This window comes from Schistocerca gregaria, chromosome X (genome assembly GCF_023897955.1).
Source record: "Schistocerca gregaria isolate iqSchGreg1 chromosome X, iqSchGreg1.2, whole genome shotgun sequence".
Taxonomy (NCBI): domain Eukaryota; kingdom Metazoa; phylum Arthropoda; class Insecta; order Orthoptera; family Acrididae; genus Schistocerca; species Schistocerca gregaria.
The window spans coordinates 479747252-479767054 of record NC_064931.1 but is presented as its reverse complement, the minus strand read 5'-3'; the positions used below and the strand labels follow the sequence as shown (position 1 = coordinate 479767054).

The window sequence follows — 19803 nt, the reverse complement described above, 5'->3', positions numbered from 1 at the left end:
ACCATGTTCTCGCGTGAATTACTAGTTCCCACCTCTCCCCATAAGAGGATACGTCCATCACTGACGAACATGATCGTTTTGATTGTCCAGATGTTATGGCGTAGTTTTTGCAAAATGTTTTACGGACGTACTGACCTCCAAGTCTTTGCACGCAGTACACTCATCGCTCAACGTTATTGTGACATTATAATCCTTCCCCACGTATGTCTTTTCATGTGAATACTCGGCCCTGACTTCAGTTTCGTGAAAGACAATGTGCAGGGTGGGTGCAGGAGCTCTTGGAATGAGAGGATATCCTCGGCAAATGGACTGGCCTCCCGGTTCGCCTGACTAAACTCCCATCGAGCACATGTCGAACGCGTTAGGGGAGAGGAATTGCATCCCGTTCACATTCACCAACGACTATTCAGGAATTGTCCTTACCAGCCTTCTGGCCAGAATGGGAGCACGTCGCAGAAAACTGTGAGTCCAAAATTTTCAAGTATCTCTTGCTGAGATACAGTCTCTCGAGATTAATTTTCTACACTGCTGCAGCGTTCACGCTGTAAATAAACCCCCTAACAATATAAATTCAGAGCCTAACTGCGACACAAACTCGTACACCTTTCTTTCAGGGGCGGGATGAATGGCAAAAAATCAGCACTAGTTGTGGCCGGACAGGCGGTTTTAAGGTGTTGGAAAGTTTCACTGTCCTCTTTCTTCCAACCATTCTCGGGTTAAGTCATTCAGCATCTTCCCGAGAGTGTGCAAAAACACCTATTGAAAATCCGGAAGGTAGTTCACGTATTCATTCTACTAAATTCAAAAGACCCCAAACACTACTACGGTACTCGAGACTACCCCTCATTAGACACCGAAGAGCTAAAGAAACTGGTGCTACTGCCTAATACCGTGTAGCCCCCCCCCCCCCCTCCCTCCGCGCACGCAGAAGTGCTGCAACAAGACGTGGCATGGACTCGACTAATGTCTGAAATAGTGCTGGAGGGAACTGACACCATGAATCTTGCAAGGATGTCCGTAAATCCGTAAGAGTACGACGAGGTGGAGATTCCTTCTGAACAGCACGTTGCAAGGCATTCCAGATATTCTTAATAATGTTTCTTTGTGGAGAGTTTGGTGGCCAGCAAAAGTTTTTAAACTCAGAAGGGTGTTCCTGGCGCCACCCTGTAGCCATTCTGGACGTTTGGGGTATAGCACTGTCCTGCTGGAATTGTCCAAGTTCGTCGGGACTATGGATATGAATGGATGCAAGTGATGAGACAGGATGCTTAAGTACATGTCACCTGTCAGAATCTTATCTAGACGTATCAGGGGTCCCACATCACTCCATACGCCCCATACCATTATATAGCCTTCACCAGCTTGAACAGTCCCCTGCTGACATGCAGGGTTCATGGATTAATGAGGTTGTCTCCATACCCGTACACGTCCATCCGCTCGATACAATCTGAAACGATACTCATCCGAGCAGGCAACATGTTTCCAGCCACCAACAGTCCAATGTCTGTGTTGAAGGGCCCGGGCGACGCGTAAAGCTTTGTGTCGTGCAGTCATCAGGAGTACACGAGTAGGCCTTTGGCTCCGAAAGCCCGTATCGATGATGTTTCATTGACTGGTTCTCATGCTGATACTTGTTGATGGCCCAGCATTGAAATCTGCTGCAATTTGCGGAAGGGTTGCACTTCTGTCGCGTTGAATGGTTCTCTTCAGTCGCCGTTGGACTCGTTCTTGCAAGATCTTTTTCCGGCTTCAGCGATGTCGGAGATTTCATGTTTTACCGGATTCCTGATATTCACGGTATACTACTTCGGAGATGCTGTGTCCCGTCGCTCGTGCGCCGACTACAACGCCACGTTCAGACTCACTTAAATCTTGATAACCTGCCATTGTAGCAGCAGTAAGCGATCTAACAACTGCGCCAGCCACTGGCTGTCTCCTATCTTATAGAGGCGTTACCGACCGTAGCGCCGTATTCTGCCTGTTTACATATCTCTGTGTTTGAGTACTCATGCCTATACCAGTTTCTTTGGGCCTTCAGTGTAGTTTTATGAGCAATCTCCATCAAGAGCCGTCAAGAAAGATCGCAACGATTATTCCGTAACTGGACATTGCACATCACACAGTCACCCGTTGAAGATGAAGAGACTTCTCTATCGCGGAATGAGAATTCTCAGTGCCCAAAAATCGCCAATTTAGCTTATAGACGAATTCATCCAAATGAAAGTAGGCTTCGACGCTAAACCAAACCATACAGTGCATACTAATTCCCAATAAGCCCCGCGGCCACCCTTGCAGTTTGAACGTCCTAATTCAAACCTTTCACAAGATATGACGATTTTATTTCATATAGTTCCATAACTGTCACCCTGTATATCTTGCCACTCCACATGCCAACTTGTAACTTTCCTGCGATGACAATTACATTTCAGAACATTGTTTGAAATAGTGACAGAAACACGATGTAATGGTTTCTTGATATGGTTTGTGAAGACCGTTCGTATAGTAGATCGCATATGTAATAATTTTGCTGCCGTTAGCTCCAGAAATTCTGACGAAAACATTCATATGTACACACAAATCTCATTCCACACATTTTACACGCCTAATTACCAAAATTTGAGGATTATCTCCTTCTGCCATCTCAGCTCATTTTTTATTTGCAGTTCAGATCACGTCGTTATAAGGCTGTTCCAAGCGCCTGCTATCGTGTGAAACAGCAACAGCCAGATGGCGTACGCCGGAGGCAGGGCGTGGCCGCTGCGAAGACGGATGGCCGCATCGATATACTGCCTCCCGTTCTTGTATGAGCACTAGCCACTGCGCACATCGTTTATAACAGTCTCTAAACAAATATTTTTGTCTGTTCGCTTTAAAATATCTCTACAGGACGAGGAAATTCGAGAAATTAGAACTATTACAGATGCTTACCGGGAACCGTTCTTCCCACGCGCCATTCGAGTGGTAGGAGGGAAAGCGGAAGTGGTACCAGAAGTACCCTCTGCCAAACACTGTTAGCTGGTTTATAGAGTGTGAAATAGATGTAGATTAGATCATGTGGTTGCAGATGACGTTAGGATTTTGGAATGACATTGAAAATCCTTCCAGAAGAGCCAGGAATCAGTTAACTTTTATCTTGGTGTATAGCGATGGAGGCACAAAATTGACGAACGTGAAATGTTTCAATTTATTCTTAAATACCCCACCTGCCAAAAAAGAAATCACCCAGGGGGGTACGAGGAAACGAAATGAAACTTCACGGGTCGAGTAGGTATGCGAAGTTATTTTGGTGATTACAAAATTGAGCCGAATTTACAAAGAACTTGACACTATTAGCCGTCTTATCAGTGTGACGTCGCACCTCATATCGCCTCGAAGCAGGTGCAGATTCTGCTGGGATGGCTGTTATAAAGCCGCTGCATCCTCTTCTGAGGAAATCTGACCCAAAATTATTGTAGCTGGTCCTTGATATTCTAGATACTGATACTTGAGCGTGGTTGACGTTCGAGCTGACCACACATTATTCTATCGGGAATAGATCTCGGCACCTTGTAGGCTATGGGGCTCTATCAACATCATTAAAACAGTTCATAGGGACACGTGCCATGTGTGGAAGAGTATCGGCCTGTTGAACACTGCAGTCACAATAATGTTAAATGAGACGAACCCAGGAGCTAACAGGATGCCTGCGACCTACAGTCGTGCCTTCAGTGTTCCCCCAAGTCACTACCAGCCAGCCCCCAAAAAAGTCATACTCAATGGCTCCCCACAGCATAACACCAGAGGAGCACCGCTGCGCCCCCGCCCTCCCAACCCACCCCCAAACAATTGAGGAACTAGACCTCTCTCCAGGCCACCGCCATTCTCACAAACGACGGTCGTCCGGAATAGTACTGGATTGCGATTCACTGCTGAACACAATGCGACGCCATTCATCAGAAGTCCATGCTTCTTGGTCAAGGCTCCATTCCAAATGTAAACGTCTGGCGTTAACGGTATCTTATGCATGGGACAGTAATTTAATAGTCCCGCTGCTGCTAGTCTTAGCCCAATGGTGCGGGATAAGACATCATGTTGCCGGGAGTCCATTATTTGTTCTCGGATCGCAGGCGCATATGTAAAGCTGCTAGTGTGCCCTTCGTGCACAATACGGCGATCCTCCATTGCGGTGGTCAGATGTGGTCGACTGGAACCTTAACGACGAGTACACCTGCCCTCTCGTTCCCATGCAGTCCAATATCGAGCCACTGTCGCATCCGAAAGCCCGGTAAATTTGAAAACTGGACGGTTCTACCAGCCGGCCAAATGGGTACTCACAATGAGACGCCTTTCAAATTCTGACAGGTGCTGATAACGCTGTCCCACACGAGTAAGCGGCATCTCAAGGTCCTTCACAATGATCACTGAACGTCTGACGCTATTAACTCTCCTTACATAGCCTACCAGGCCTGGTTGTAACAACACCATGAACACTAATGCACCCTAGCGGCCGTTTTACATGTCACAGAGAGTTCCACTTGTAATAATCTGATTACTTGTCGATGTTGTGTACGTATAACCGTAACGTGAAGAACTACTTAAGCTATACAAACATCGATGGTTCAAGAAAATTTCAGACCAGTTTCATGACACTGGACCCTGAACTGTATTGACGTTTATGAGTAAGCATCGACGACGATGAATCTAAGGGAAATGGTTTAATATGACTGTCATCAAACTATACCACACATAGATCTATCACTAAGGGTACATTACTGCATAGTTCGTTACCACTGCGTAAATTAAGAAATGTCACCTAATTCATTAAGGATGTTTTCCACAAACCCAAACTCGAAAACATAAGAAATTGTGATTCTTGAGTTTCTCCTGGCGTATTTGATAATCAAAATATCCACGGGTGTACCGCCGGTCTACAGTGTCCAACGGGCACAATATTTCGGCGATCATACATGTCGCCATCATCAGGTGAATTGATGATGGCGACATGTATGATCGCCGAAATATTGTCCCCGTTGGACACTGTAGACCGGCAGTACACCCGTGGATATTTGGAACATAAGAAATTGCCTCGAAGTACGCTATTTTCTGTTCTTCCAAGAAAGAATTTCTCCTTACACAAAATGTTGATATACGGAAAGTGAATGCTATGTACACTCATGTTCAGAAAAAATGAACGACTACAGATAAGACGTACATATTCACAGGACATGTACATTAGTATGTTCTGCAGAAATCATTATCGTTTGAACCATGTCGGCCAGCGACTGATATAACGGCGCAACTCGACCTGCCGGTAAAACGTGCTTGCGGCTCTCGTTGCAGCTATAAACCGAAGGGAATGGATCAGTGTGACTTGAATAGACGTGCAGGACGCCTCGCAAACGTATGAGCGAACCGTACCGTCAAATCAGTGAGTCTGAAAGATGACACGTTATTGGCATGAGAGAATAGGATGCCAACCACCACAAATAAACTTTGCAACTAGGTGAATGCAGCATGGATGGCATTAGCACAGGACGCTATTCACACACAATACGCGTCGATGCCATCATGCATGGAACAAGTTATCAGGGTCCATGCTAATCATTTCTCCATAACATGTTGATGCACGTGTCCTGTGAATATGAACGTCTTATCTCTAGTCGTTCAAGGTGTTCTGGTTTTTTTCTTTTCTGAACATGAATGTATTTTCAGTCAATGCTTCCACGTTTAATGCTGATTATATGCCATGAATGAGGAGGATGTAGTGGGAATCATTGCTGTGCTGCAGTTTTGTTCACTATGTGTTCTTGGAAATGAGGATAGAATGATTGCTTCTCCTAGCTTGACTGAATACATAGAACATTCAAGCAGTCCATCATGGGCACGCAAAATGAACTTCAGTCGTTCACGGCAATATTAAGTCTCATGCGTAAACACTCTACAGTGCAGATTAGGAAATGAGACACTTATTGCTATTTGGGGAGCAAAATAACTGTTGATGGCCGAAGTATGGAGGATATAAAATGTAGACTGGCAATGGCAAGAAAAGCGTTTCTGAAGAACAGAAACTTGTTAACATCCAGTATAGATTTAAATGTCAGGAAGTCGTTTCTGAAAGTATTTGTATGGAGTGTAGCCATGTATGGATGTGAAACATGGACGATAAATACTTTAGACAAGAAAAGAATAGAAGATTTCGAAATGTGGTGCTACAGAAGAATGCTGAAGATTAGATGGATATATCATGTAACTAATGATGTGGTACTGAATAGGACTGGGGAAAACAGGAATTTGTGGCACAACTTGTCTAGAAGAAGGTATCGGTTGGTAGGACATGTTCTGAGGCATCAAGGGATCACCAATTTAGTATTGGAGGGCAGCGTGAACGATACAAGTCGTAGAGGGAGAGCAAGAGACGAGTACACTAAGCAGAATCAGAAGCATATCGAGTGCAATAGTTACTTTGAAATGAAGAATTTTGCACAGGATAAAGTAGCATGGAGAGCTGCTTCAAACCAATCTCTGGACTGAAGACCACAACAACAGCACATGCCCATGGAACATAATGCTTCCCCAAACCATAACATCTAGACCACCAGAACGAATACGTTGGACAATGTTCCTCGATGCATTGGGAGTTCCCACCTCTCGCCATATGGAGAACGTCCAGAATCGCTACTGAATCTGCTCTCACCCGAGAACAGCAAGCGACCCCTTCCCTATAATCATAGCATCAGTGCAAACGTTGCGGCTGATGTGCGAGTGTCAACTCAACATAATATATTGGTCGTCGGGCAAAGAGGTCACCCCCATGTAGTCGCCGTACCACTGTGGAGGGTGAGACTGAGAACCTTACAGTCCTGTTAAATGCGGTTCCAATTACACCCGCTTTTTGCCTGCTGCATATTGTAGCCGTCATCTTCTGCCGTAGTTGGTCGTGGTCGACCATCTGCTCTCCTTTCGGCAGCAGTGCTTGTGTTCCGAAACTCTCCTCACGCCTGAGAAACAATGCTGTGAACAATACCAAACTCCTGGGCTACGCTCTTCACAGTTCACCCTTCTTCCAGTTTACCGATGATTCTTCCCCGTGTGAAGTCATCCAGATGTTGTATCCGGGTCATGTTGTAATGAAGAAATCACCACACTGCACCGTAACCATTCGCCAGTTGATTCACACTGTCTTTTCCCAATTCTTCAACTGCCTCGCGTTGCGAGGCATCGCCATTTGGTGCTGTTGTCTCGCTGAACTAGCGCCATATGACGTCCAACTTCGTGTGCATGACTGGGAAACTTCTGACAACACGCGCCTGCACTTTCATTCATTTCCATCGAATAGTTAATATATTATGTTACTTTATCTATCTCGTCCTTAAGTTTTGCAGAGCGATGTAGTTTTCTCTCTACTGTTGCTAATTTCAGTATTTCATTATTAAATCACACATTTGCGTCTGACAAACTGTTTTTATTCCGTGTATTTTATACACTTCTTACCGTATTTATAAGGAACCTGCTCTGAGTTTCATTATTACAGGTTCCGTATTAGGTTTCCTGTCGGCTACACAGCTACTTCAAGGGAACTGTTTCTGATACAATCTCTAGGAAAACCCGTGCAGCACTTTCGAGGAAATGAGCACAAGTACATCTCAAACAAAATTTCCGTACCCTTATTAACGGCGCTTTAACCCCTTATCTTCCTTCCTTACTCACCCAAAACCAGAGATAAAAACAAAAAGAAACGCCTACCGTTCGCGGCAATGAACACCACGCAAAGAGGGTTCTCGAAAACAACGTCGCCTTTCTTCCAAAGATCTTTACATCAATTCTCCGAGCATCTCTGTTACATAATTAAATAAATTGTCGTATTGACTATACCAACCTGTTATCTACCTAGCAACGCGTCCTTGAACACGTTCGGAGTCACTTGTCATGCGTTCTTAATTAGGACTCCAAATGCAGTACCCTGGAATTTGTACACGATTTCCGTTACATATGCTCCGCATTATCCCAGAACACTTTCACCAAGTATATGTCTTTCATACACTGGCCCTAACTGTGCTGGGACCTCTGATGTCGTCGCGTGGTTGTTTCCTGACCTGTCGGCGTTTGGTCGGGAGTACTTCGCATTAGGACTAACAATTTTTATGAGCTGTTCCATTCGCCTTTGTGCACACCCTAATATCTCATAGCTTATTCTCTCAATTCCTACACGGGATGTGTGGTGGTGGTGGCAGCGGAAATGTTGTGCTGTCTTGGAACCCGTTTCTCTAATAACGGGGGTTCTCTAATAACGGGGTTTCGTGGAAACGGCGTCCTCTTTCTTCAAAAGATTCCCATTTAAGCTCTGATCCTCTCTGTTACTTTCGTATTTGTTATCCAGCGTGGGAAAACTAAAAATCATCAGGAAAATATTTCATGCACCTTAAGACAGGCAACCCAACTTACATCTTGTGCAACCAGGTCATCTGGGGTGACTGGTTGACAAAACAGAAATGAGCTGGACGATATTTCATGCATCTTGACCAGGCAACCTAACGTGCATCATCTACTGTGAGAGTAGATTATGAAGTTGGGTTGCCTACCTTAAGGTGTATGAAATTTATCCGGATTACTTTTATTTTGCCCACCCACCCTGTACCCACAGCGAGGAAACTTAAACGTGGCATTTGGCGCAATCATAAACAAAGGATAACTTAGACCGCAGTGTGACGAGGAGAGTTGCGGAGGAACAAGCAACTTTTCCGTCTCACAGGGAAGAGAGTCTACACCCGTGAATTGTGCCTCTGTGAAAGAAAACTGACACACAGTCATATGGATCACCGACACTTTTTGGTATCGTGGAAGTCGTACTCCAGTACCGTGTTGGACGACAACTTATCTGCTAACTCATTTAAAAATAAGAAAAGAAATTCTCAAGAACACACAGTACAAAACAAAGCTGAGTACATAAAGTATGTAACGGCTACCGCGCAGTTGCTTACTGAGGTTGGCAGCGTCGTAAACGAGGTAGTACAGCCGTTATCGCTGCCGGTATCCTAGGCAAGCATAGTTCGAAACATTCCTTACCTATAGAGTCCGTTCTATACCTGTTACTAACCTAGCAGCTCATCTCTGAACTCGTTCTATACCTGCTGTCATACCTACTTGATAAGGACTTTAAATGTTGTGGAAATACTGTACAATGTGATTTTGCTAAATGGTGACAAACTGCAGGAATCAATTAAAATGGTTCAAATGGCTCTGAGCACCATGGGACATAACTTCTGAGGTCATCAGTCCCCTAGAACTTAGAACTACTTAAACCTAAATAACCTAAGGACATCACACACATCCATTGCCCGAGGCAGGATTCTAACCTGCGACCGTAGTTGTCGCGCGGTTCCAGACTGTAGCGCCTAGAACCGCTCGGCCACGTCGGCCGGCAGGAAACGATTACTGAGAGGTTAAGGAGCAGAACATTTCATTTCAATATACGCCCGGAAATGCGTTCAAGGGAATAAACACTAAAAGGTGGAATTAAAACATCTCTGACAGCGAGCACTGTAACAGCATGAGGGCAGAAAGAGATAAGCCAGACGGTCCTGTGTAACATCCTCCACGACCCCTGTCACAATTCGTACCACTTGCAATGCGTTCAACCTTTACAGCCTAGTGACGTGCATCCGTGGAGATGGTTTACTCATTGGTTCGTTTGACAAGTCACCACGGTGGGGGGATTTCTGTCATCCATCTTATTCACAGATGAGGTTACCTTTACGGGGATGGGATATAGTTAACCTTCAAAGCACCCACCTTTGGGCTACGGAAAATCCCCCAGGTATGGTGGTAGCGAGCCATTAACACCAGTTCCGTCTCATTGTGTGGGAAGCGATTATTGGCGATCGCCAAGTGGGACCAGTCATCTTTACAGGCGAGGCACATCTGGACTTTCCGCGCGGGATTAGGTTGGTTGGTTGCTTTGGGAGATTAAAGGGACCAGACTGCGATGGTCATCGGTCCCTGCGCGGGATTAACCGAACGGTCTTAGGTGCTGCAGTCATGGACTGTGCGCCTGGTCCCGGCGGAGGTTCTAGTCCTCCCTCGGGCATGGGTGTGTGTGTTTGTCCTTAGGATAATTTAGGGTAAGTAGTGCGTAAGCTTGGGGACTGATGACCTTAACAGTCAAGTCCCTTAAGATTTCACACACATTTGAACATTTGAGCTTTCTACGGGTAACCCTAACTTCGCTGATGGCTAGTGGTGCTGTAACACCAATACAGACAGAACGTTCCCACTTGTCTGTATTGTTCTTATGTGTGATTTCAGTTATTGAAACCTACACTGTCGAAGTTCTAATATCTCCAACTTGCAGACATCAAATGGTTCGAATGGCTCTGAGCACTATGAGACTTAACATCTGAGGTCATCAGTCCTCTAGAACTACTTAAAACTAACTAACCTAAGGACATCACACACATCCATGCCCGAGGCAGGATTAGAACCAGCGACCGTAGCGGTCGCGCGGTTCCGGACTGAGGCACCTAGAACCGCTCGTCCACTCAGGCCGGCTTGGGAACATCCATATAACATTTTCTGCTCTTTATCATCTCAGAAATTTTTTTTTTTTTGCACCTGTCTCCATTTAACAAAATAGCCCTGTGTAATACGCCGCACTAACGGCTCGCATACGATTTTCTTTACAGAAACGCTGCGCTTGCCGAAGACTCTTTCGTGAGATTCCTCAACAATGACGGCGCCGGCGCAAGCGATGTCGGTGTTGCGTAAGAGTGCGAGTGTTTCCTAAGGTTGCGGTGTGTTGTTTTGCAGGTGGAGATGACGGGCAGCAGCATCTTCGAGTACATCCACCAGCAGGACCACGCGGAGCTGGCCGAGCAGCTGGGTCTGGGGCTGGCGCAGGGGCAGTCGCTCGCCTCGCCCGGCAGCGCGGGCTCCGAGGAGGGCGCGCCCCAGGGCACCAACAACCCCGACGGTACCACCTCTAGCTTTACTTTCATACAGGGTGACAATTATTGAACTATATGAAAAAAAACCTAAATTATTTACAAATTACAGAGTGCACACGCTTTATTCAACATGTAAACGCCACTACAGATATTCGTATTTAGGTTATGGCATGTTCGAAATGCGTGCCATCTTTGGCTATGATGTGACGCAGACGAATAGCGAAATTATGCATGACCCACTGAAGGGTCGTAACATCGATGCTGTCGATGATCTCCTGAATGGCTGTTTTCAGCTCAGCAATGGTTTTGGGGTTACTGCTGTACACTTCGTTTTTAATATAGCACAACAAAAAGGAGTCGCACGTGTTCACATACGGAGAATATGGCGGTCAATCGAGGCCCATTCCAGTGGCCTCTGGGTACCACAGAGCCAGAATGCGGCCCCCAAAGTGCTCCTCCAGGATATCAGACACTCTCTTGCTTCGATGGGCTCCAGCTCCGTCTTGCATGAACCACATCTTGTCGAAGTCAGGGTCACTTTGGATAATGGAGGTGAAATCATCTTCCAAAACCTTCACGTACCATTCGGTAGCCACCGTGCCATCGAGGAATATCGCACATCGTGTCCGGACAATGCGCAATGCACACTGCACACTGCACCCGTTGAGGGTGCGAAGATTCTCGATCGCAAAATGCGGATTCTTAGTCCCCCAAATGTGCCAATTTTGCTTATTGACGAGCCCATCCAAATCAAAGTGGGTTTCGTCGCTAAACCAAACTATACATTCGCATACTAACTCCCATCAATCCCCGCAGCCAACCGTGCAATTTGAACGTCCTAACGCAAACCGCTCAGAAGTTATGACGATTTTATTTCATATAGTTCTATAATTGTCACCCTGTACCAACGTACGTCGTGCCTTTCTCTCCAGAAGTATAGGTTATTCCACTAGAAACTACAAGGCACGTCTGAAAAAATCGGTGAATGGTCTCAAAAAATAAAGGAAACAAGTGTTTCCAACAAAATACGCTTACTGGCCTTAGAGTAATCATCATTAGATACAAAGGCTGTTGGAAACTATGAGAAGACGCTTCTTGTAGAATCACTCGAAGCACCATGGACATGCGTTGTCGGATGCGCGCCTCATTACAGGAGATGAGAGCTGGTGCTACCAACGCTATGCGGAGACCAAGAAACAGTTAGTGGCATGGTGTTCATAGTCTTTCGCGCCTCCCAAAGATTCGGCTGATAAAATCCAAGGTGAAGACGATGTTCCTCGCCATTTTCGACAGCAAGGGCTTGATCCCTCATGAATTTATATCCGAGGGAGGCGGGGAAGACAATGAACACCATTCCGTTGACTGTCGATTGGTCTCCGGATCGTATTCGTAGCGTCGGTCTCACCTCCTGTAATGATGCGAATATCCAACAACGTGTTACCACATTGCTTCTAGCAATTCCAGAAGTTTCGTTTGCTGGCAGTTTCCAACAGCTTTAGAACCGATATCAGAAGCATGTTGTGCCTAATGGCGATTACTTTGAAGGCTGCTTTTCGTATTTGTAACCCTTTTTTCCCTTATTTTCAGAGACCATTCACCGATTTTTTCAGACGTACCTTGTACGATTGCGGACTCGGTGTGAACTCTACCTCAGTAGTAGAGAAAAATATCCATAACCGTAATTCATTCATTATTAATAGCAGCTATCATTAGTCCGTACTTAGTTATGGATTCCACAGTGTTTTAATAGTCATGGCCCTACTGGAGCTGATATGGCTTTGGCTTCTTCTACTTTCAGAAATGGCTCATGCAGGTAGTTACAGTGAGGGAGTGGGGGGGGGGGGGGGTTACAGCTTCATGTAGAATCTGAGCTGTAGTAGATTCTCCTCACACGTCTCTACCATGTATGAAGGACGAGTAAACTGGCATAAATAAAAGAATTGTTATGCATACTACTGTAGTTTGACACCCATTCGGTCTCCCTCTGAGCCATACATGCTGCTAACCAGCTTATATGGTTTATTGGGACATTCTCACAATATTCAAACTAGTACATGTGTAATCAGATCTCTGGATTGCTTTCTATAACGCTACAAACTTGAAATTTGAGTCTCTGCATAGTTCCTAACAACAGATTTAAAGTGAAGATATGAACATGGCCTTTTTTTCGTTTGCGCTTCTCGTTTACTTACGATATCAACGTTATGGCAAGCACAGCACGGATCAAATTATGCTATTATGACTAGAGCTACAATCGTGTGTTGTTTCAGCCTAATCACAAATGCTAGGAAAACGTGAGAATACAACCGTCGCAGGAAATTAATTTCTTTATTGTAACTACCATAGCTCTACAGGGAGCACAGGTTTTCGTGTTCGGAAAGATTATGATAAAAAGGACCAGAATTTCAAAATCAAGTGTGCTGCTTGCTTCTTTCTTTTTAAATTACTTCTAAAATTCAGTTTAATCTGCGTCCGCAAGAAAGTTACTAGAAATTACATATTCACGTAGATTAATTTCTTTCGTTTGCCACTACGATCTTAGTTCTGGAATAAACAATAATGATACATTATCTAGCGTAAGATTTATGTTTCCACATGTACGCAATTCATATTTCATAAAGATAGCATTTCACATACTATTCTAAAATGATTAAAATGATAACAACGCCCTTCAAGGATCCGCATTTGCTTAAGATATGAATTTTTACCTGCAAATAGGACATGAATCAACTATATCATTGGAAAACCTATTTCAGTTTGTTTATATGCGTCAACCACACTACAGGTTATAAAGTATCGCTCGACCAGCGTTCGTAAGACAATGCTGTTGCTTCTTTAGAGTATTTATGTATAAAGCAATCAGGCAAGGTTAGTCGGAAATCTGTAATATTGCCGTAAGACAGTCTCTCCAGTTAAGTAAATACAACTTCATTTAACTTTTACTCAAATTATAGAATCATTTACCATATACATAATATGAGGAGAAATTGCCATTCCTCGGATTCCATGTTTTATTAAACAGTGGATGGCTAGGTATCAGTTTTCTGAATTGTACCCAGCAGAAATATAATAGTTACAAGACTCACCACCAAAAATACCGAACTTAGTTTTATATGTCCTTTGTTGATTTTTGCCCTTTAAAAAGTAACATCGAGAAAACTGTTCTCAAATTCTAGTTTCAACATAAGTGTTGTACGAGTAATACGCATGACTATGTAAAATAGACACATCGGTTTTCTAAATCTTACTTTTCATACAAGTGCATTGATTTAGAGCTAGATTTGAGCTAACATTTGAAGTATATACATGTACGTATATAGATGATGTAGTAAACTGAAATGAAGTAAATTTGTATTATCAAACTATCCTTGAAAGACACATGAAAATCTTCAACGTCAATAATATTCCACTCTTATCACATACTGTATCACTTAGAAATCCTGGATCAAATATCAGTCTGCACGTTATGTAGTCAGGTTACAAATACCCACTGAGAGGCTTTTCGTCAGTTTTTCTTTCGACGTCATTAAAAACTCTTATTATTTTGCTAAAGTATCTGTAATTAAGAAAAATATTGAGCCTCGGATTCGGTTCTACCTTAAAAATTTCCATCTAATGGGACGACGTATTCTTCTCTGCGTTTATGTCAGTTAAATACCGTTTACCTTTTCAGCTTAGCTATCGACGTAAATGTAATTAGTGTTCCACATGTATTCTATACTCATTTGAAAGTCGATTATTTTAAAAGACATATTCGAATCAACAGCGTTAACAACCGCAACATATATCAACGTTTGCTAAAGCAGTCGCGAGAACACTGTGTACGAGATACTGGCGCGTACCCAATCGTGATTTGAATGTGGCTAAATATGCGGGTAGTACGCGGAATTTTTCCGCTATGTTAAGTAGTCGACCGGCGATTGCTCGCTGTTACCAAGAGACTGTGGCTATAGCCCATGACCAGGAAAAAACATCGTGGGATAGAAGTGATCGAAAAGAAGGAAGACTGTCCTGGTAGACAAAGAACAAGAGTCCGGTCTTCCGAGTTACTGTAGTCTCTACGTTTCTACCGCAAAAAGTTATCTGAAAAAAACTTCAAGCAGTCTACAGATCAATGCACTACTTATCAACAAGGAATTCCAATCAAAGTTACCGCCTACTTCCCTGTTGTTCACTAGCTCAAACGCTGTAAACATATCTACGACGTACGTTGTATTTCACGCTGTTACATGCAGAGCTCCAAGTTCACAGAGTCCGCTTTAATATAGTGGAGATCTCTGTACTGGGTGGCAGGCGACCTCAGGCTCGTCGCTGACAGTGCGTAAACTTGGTCCAGAGAGGAGACGAGAGCACGCATGTCTAGTCTAGAATCTCCCCTCGAGCGCTCGGCCTGAATACAAAGTCGTTGCGGTTACGAAGGAGTTGCGCACTCTCCCTGCGTATCTCCTTCACTCACAAATTCGGCTGACATCTTTTGAGTTGCTGCCCCAACAAGGAAGTTAATTTTTTTACACTGATGGAAGAAAAACAATCAATACCTGTAAGGAGTTGTTAGACATAATCGAAAGTTGGTAGGCGTGTTTCTACATCTGAAAGATAATGCCTAATTTCTTGTTAGTCACAGAAGGGTAGTCCTCGTAGCGCCCTCTGAGGATGCATATCAGGTTTGCTTTAAATACACCCTGTAACGATCGTGAGCATTAGTTACCTTTGAGATTGGACGTGGTTAGTTGATGTTAGTCAACGATCCCTTTAAGGCGACAAAGAGCTATAATCAACGCCTCACTAAGCTTGAACGTGGTCGTGTTATAAGCCTACGAGAAACTGGATGTTCTATCTGCGATACTGCAGAAAGACGTGACAGGAATGTAGCCACCGTATATGACTGCTGGCGGCGATGGTCACGAGAATATATGGTCGCAAGAAGACCGGGCTCCAGACGGCCACGTGGCAGTACTGTGAGGGAAGACCATCGGATCTGGCGTATGGCTCTGGCGCATCGTACTGCATCTGCAGCAGCAATTTGAGCAGCAGTTGACACCACAGTGACAAAACAAATTGTCATAAATCGGTTACTTCAAGGACAGCTCCGAGCCAGACGTCTTGTAGCGTGCATTCCACTGACCCCAAACCACCGCTATTTGCGATTTCAGTGGTATCAAGCGAGAGCTCACTGAAGGGCAGGATGAGGTCTGTTATGTTTTCCGATGAAAGCTACTTCTGTCTTGGTGCCAGTGACTACCGTGTGTTGGTCATCACGAGGCCAGCTGAGAGCTTGCAAGCAACCTGCCTGCGTGCTAGACACGCTGTGCCTACACCTGGAGTTATGGTCTGGGGTGCGATTTCGTATGACAGCAGGAGCACTCTCGTTGTTATCCCACGCACCCTCACTGCAAATTTGTGCATCAGTCTGATGATTCGACCTGTTGTGCTGCCATTCATGAACAGTATCCCAGGGGGTGTTTTCCAACAGGATAAAGCTCGCTCACATACCGCTGTTGTAACCCAACATGCTCTACAAAGTGTCGACATGATACATTGGTGTATTCGATCACCATTTCTGTCTCCAGCCGAGCACATATGGGAGATCATCGAACGATAACTCCAGCGTCATCCACAAGCATTAACCGACCTTGTACTGACCGACCACGTGCAACAGGCATTGAAGTCCATCCCACAAACTGACACCCATCACCTATACAACAAAACACATGCACGTTTTCATGTTTGCATTCAACATTCTGGCGGTTATACCAGTTACTAATGTACCAGAAATTGTTAATCGCGCGCTTACATTAACCTGTGATCTTGCCATTTTAATCACTTAAATATGTTACTAGACAAAAGTATTCCCAAAATTTCATTGACCCACATTAATTATTTTTAGGTTTTGTGATATTTTTCCTTGAGTGTATTTCAGAATAGAGTTTAGTTGTCAGCTGCTAATATATTCTTACTAAGCTTTTCCAGTTTCGGCAAATTAATTTGCCATCTTCAGAAGCTTAGTACTGGTTTAGCAGACTAATCAATTTGCCGAAACCGGTAAAGCGAAATAAAAATATATTTGCAACTGACGACTGAATTTTATTCTGAAATATATACTATAGTTGCTGAACATTACAGCCATAAATAATATATTAAATTTATTACATTGGACCAACATATTTTCTGCAGTTTTTATCACTCACTTTAAACTCCGATTGATAGATACTCTGATATGACGGTGCGGTCGCGTGTTTTCTGTAGTAGTCTTCCGTTGAAAGCGTCTGAGAATAATAATGTTCTCATCAACCTATTATAAAAAATTACCTTTGTCCACGTATACACCATGTGGCTGAAGCAAGGCGAAAGAAACTAAGTTTCGGATTTAAAGGAAGACTGCGGGCTTTGCTCCTCGCTCGCGTGGAAAACTTAGGATGAGTAAGCGGCTCAAACTCAAAAACTGATCACCCCAAATAACATTTACAGATAAAAATTAAAGGTAGAAACGTATGTGCATTATACGGGGAATTGCAGATTATTAACCTATTTCCGCCAGAAATGACGTTCCATTCCTGTATTAACATTGAAGTAATTGTTAGAAATTTAGTATAATCCTATTAAAAGACGTTTCTTTCCACTGAGTTGCTCTCGTTTGGAGTTTTAGTTCCATATGAGAATACCTCATTTACGTGCAGTGACGTGATACACTTGTGGTGAACGGAAAACTTCGCGGCATGAAGTAATGGTCCGACATTAAGTTCTCTTCACATAATGTGCAGGTGGTACATGGCGTATGATAATTACGTAGTCGTCAGACGAATTGCGTCGAACAATTTTAGTGTTTGTACAGCCTCAAATAGGTAAAACGCTGTGCTGCAACAGCGCATGGAGAAGATCATAGAGGTGACGAATAGTAGATTAGGAGATTAGATCTTACACTACTTTCAGGTGTTGCCTCTAACGCATGCAATACCAAACGGCTTTCCATAATGTCCCATTCATGCTTAATGATGGAATGCTGATCGTACTAACTAGAGAACTTAACGAACATCTGGCAGAGGGCTCTGACCAACGTGAGAAGAGAGCATTTACAAGGCGTTGTAGTAGGGACGTCAACAAAATGGGGGGGGGGGGGGGGCGGTAGATGTTCTGATTATATATCCCGCAATTTTAGCTTTCCTTCCCAAGCGCCAGATACGTACGATCAGTGTATCTTAGGGCTCCCCGCACCCTCACACACAGAGCTGTACGTCACAGATTACTGGTAGGCGTAGCACTACCAAACGATCATACCTGGTTTCAAGACAACGTGCCCTCATTCCTGCCACTCACCACTCAAGCTGTCTTAAGCTACACCATCTCAGGCAGTCTGCACGGTAATGAGTTGAGGGACGAAACCTTGCGATGACACTTGGTCGTAGCCCATCCTCTAGCGGTTTCTCGTGGTCCTAGCTGATTCGGAGTGATGAATAAGGCTATGCCTTGTGACAGCTCCGTAGAAGGGTTACGGTTTGGTGAATGTCACGATATTTACGTGTTTTTGGAAGTTGGGTTGTGCCACCTTATTGCGCTTTAAAAAAAAAGGAATTTGTACAGCGTTCACGTAGCGAGTCAAATGAGATCAGCAATTTCACGCTCGGTACGTCGTCCCTGGACCGTCCATAGAAGGCAGTGTGAGTCGTTATCCCTGTCGCCATCTATTGGTGTTCCATGCAGCTATGCTGCTACCATGACCCTAGTGTCCAACATCACACTACCTTATCTGGCCTCAGCTCTTGCCAAATAATGGGCTGCCATTCCTAAATACACATTCAGACACCTCAGTGAAATCGTCCCCGGCACATCTGAAGCCCTCATAAAGGCGAAGAGTGGGCTCATCCCATATTCATGTCCACTAATAGGTGTCCACACACTTTTGACAAGATATCGTACAGCATTCGCGTAGTGAGTCAGATACAGTTGTCATGAGATCAGTATTTTCATGCTCGGTACGTCATTCCAGCACCGCCCACAGAAGACACTGTGAATCATTATCCTTATCACCATCTATCGGTGTTCCATGCAACTCCTTCGTTTCCGTGTCCGTTCTTCACAGGCTCATTTTCCACTAGTGCACTTGCTCTATGCCTTGAGCCTCACATTCTTGTCCTCGCCACGCGCGACTCGAGCAGTGTTTTTTGGAGGTGGGGGCTGTTGCAGGCGGCGGCGCTGGGCAGCGGCCGTGACCGTTAGCTGACGGTACCGCACCTCGCTTCCCACGCGCCCTCCCTCCTCGCTCCACGCCTCATTGTCATTCCAATTCAATCTACTACGGCTGCCACATTTTAAATTAGCCTAGCTTTTTAGTGCTAGAGAATTTTGCGAACACAAATCTCGACATCGATACGGTGGGAGTTGTGTTCCCGGATTGTCAGGCGACGTGACTTGATACGATTATGCAGGAACGGGGGAATCCTACAGCAGCCTTTTCAATCACTCCACCATTTACGAAACATAAACGGGCAGTAGAACTTCTTTTGTGACCGCAGTTTAACTCCCCGTGACGGCAGCACCATTATAGTAGAATTCGCCGAAATCTAGCTTTTTAAAGGAGGTATTCATACCTCTCTCCACTCGAGGCAATAAAGAGTAGTGGAACTCTGGCATTCCACCAGACTCGTCCACTCACGATCCCAGAAATGGAAGGAAATTTTATTTACAGGAGCTATCGTGCAAGGAGTGCAGACTAAAAACCTAAAACCAATAAGAAATTTCATAATAAAGATGAAAAGCCAAATGGCAGGAGGTTGGGGCTGTTACTGCAGGTGGAGCAAAGGTAAACTATTTCCATTAATATATGCAATGCACGATATTTCAGTAAGAAATTTACAAAGTAATCAATAGGTAAGTATTCATTCAGGCA

The 19803-nt window shown here is 44.3% G+C and overlaps 1 protein-coding gene across 1 annotated transcript in view; it reads left to right on the top strand.

The window, feature by feature from the left end:
• LOC126298915 (protein trachealess) overlaps positions 1 to 19803 on the top strand; it is a 1138333-nt gene that overhangs the window by 1021581 nt on the left and 96949 nt on the right. The window contains exon 7 of the mRNA XM_049990456.1: positions 10783 to 10945. Coding sequence (XP_049846413.1) covers positions 10783 to 10945 — 163 coding nt within the window. The remainder of the gene's footprint in view (positions 1 to 10782; positions 10946 to 19803) is intronic.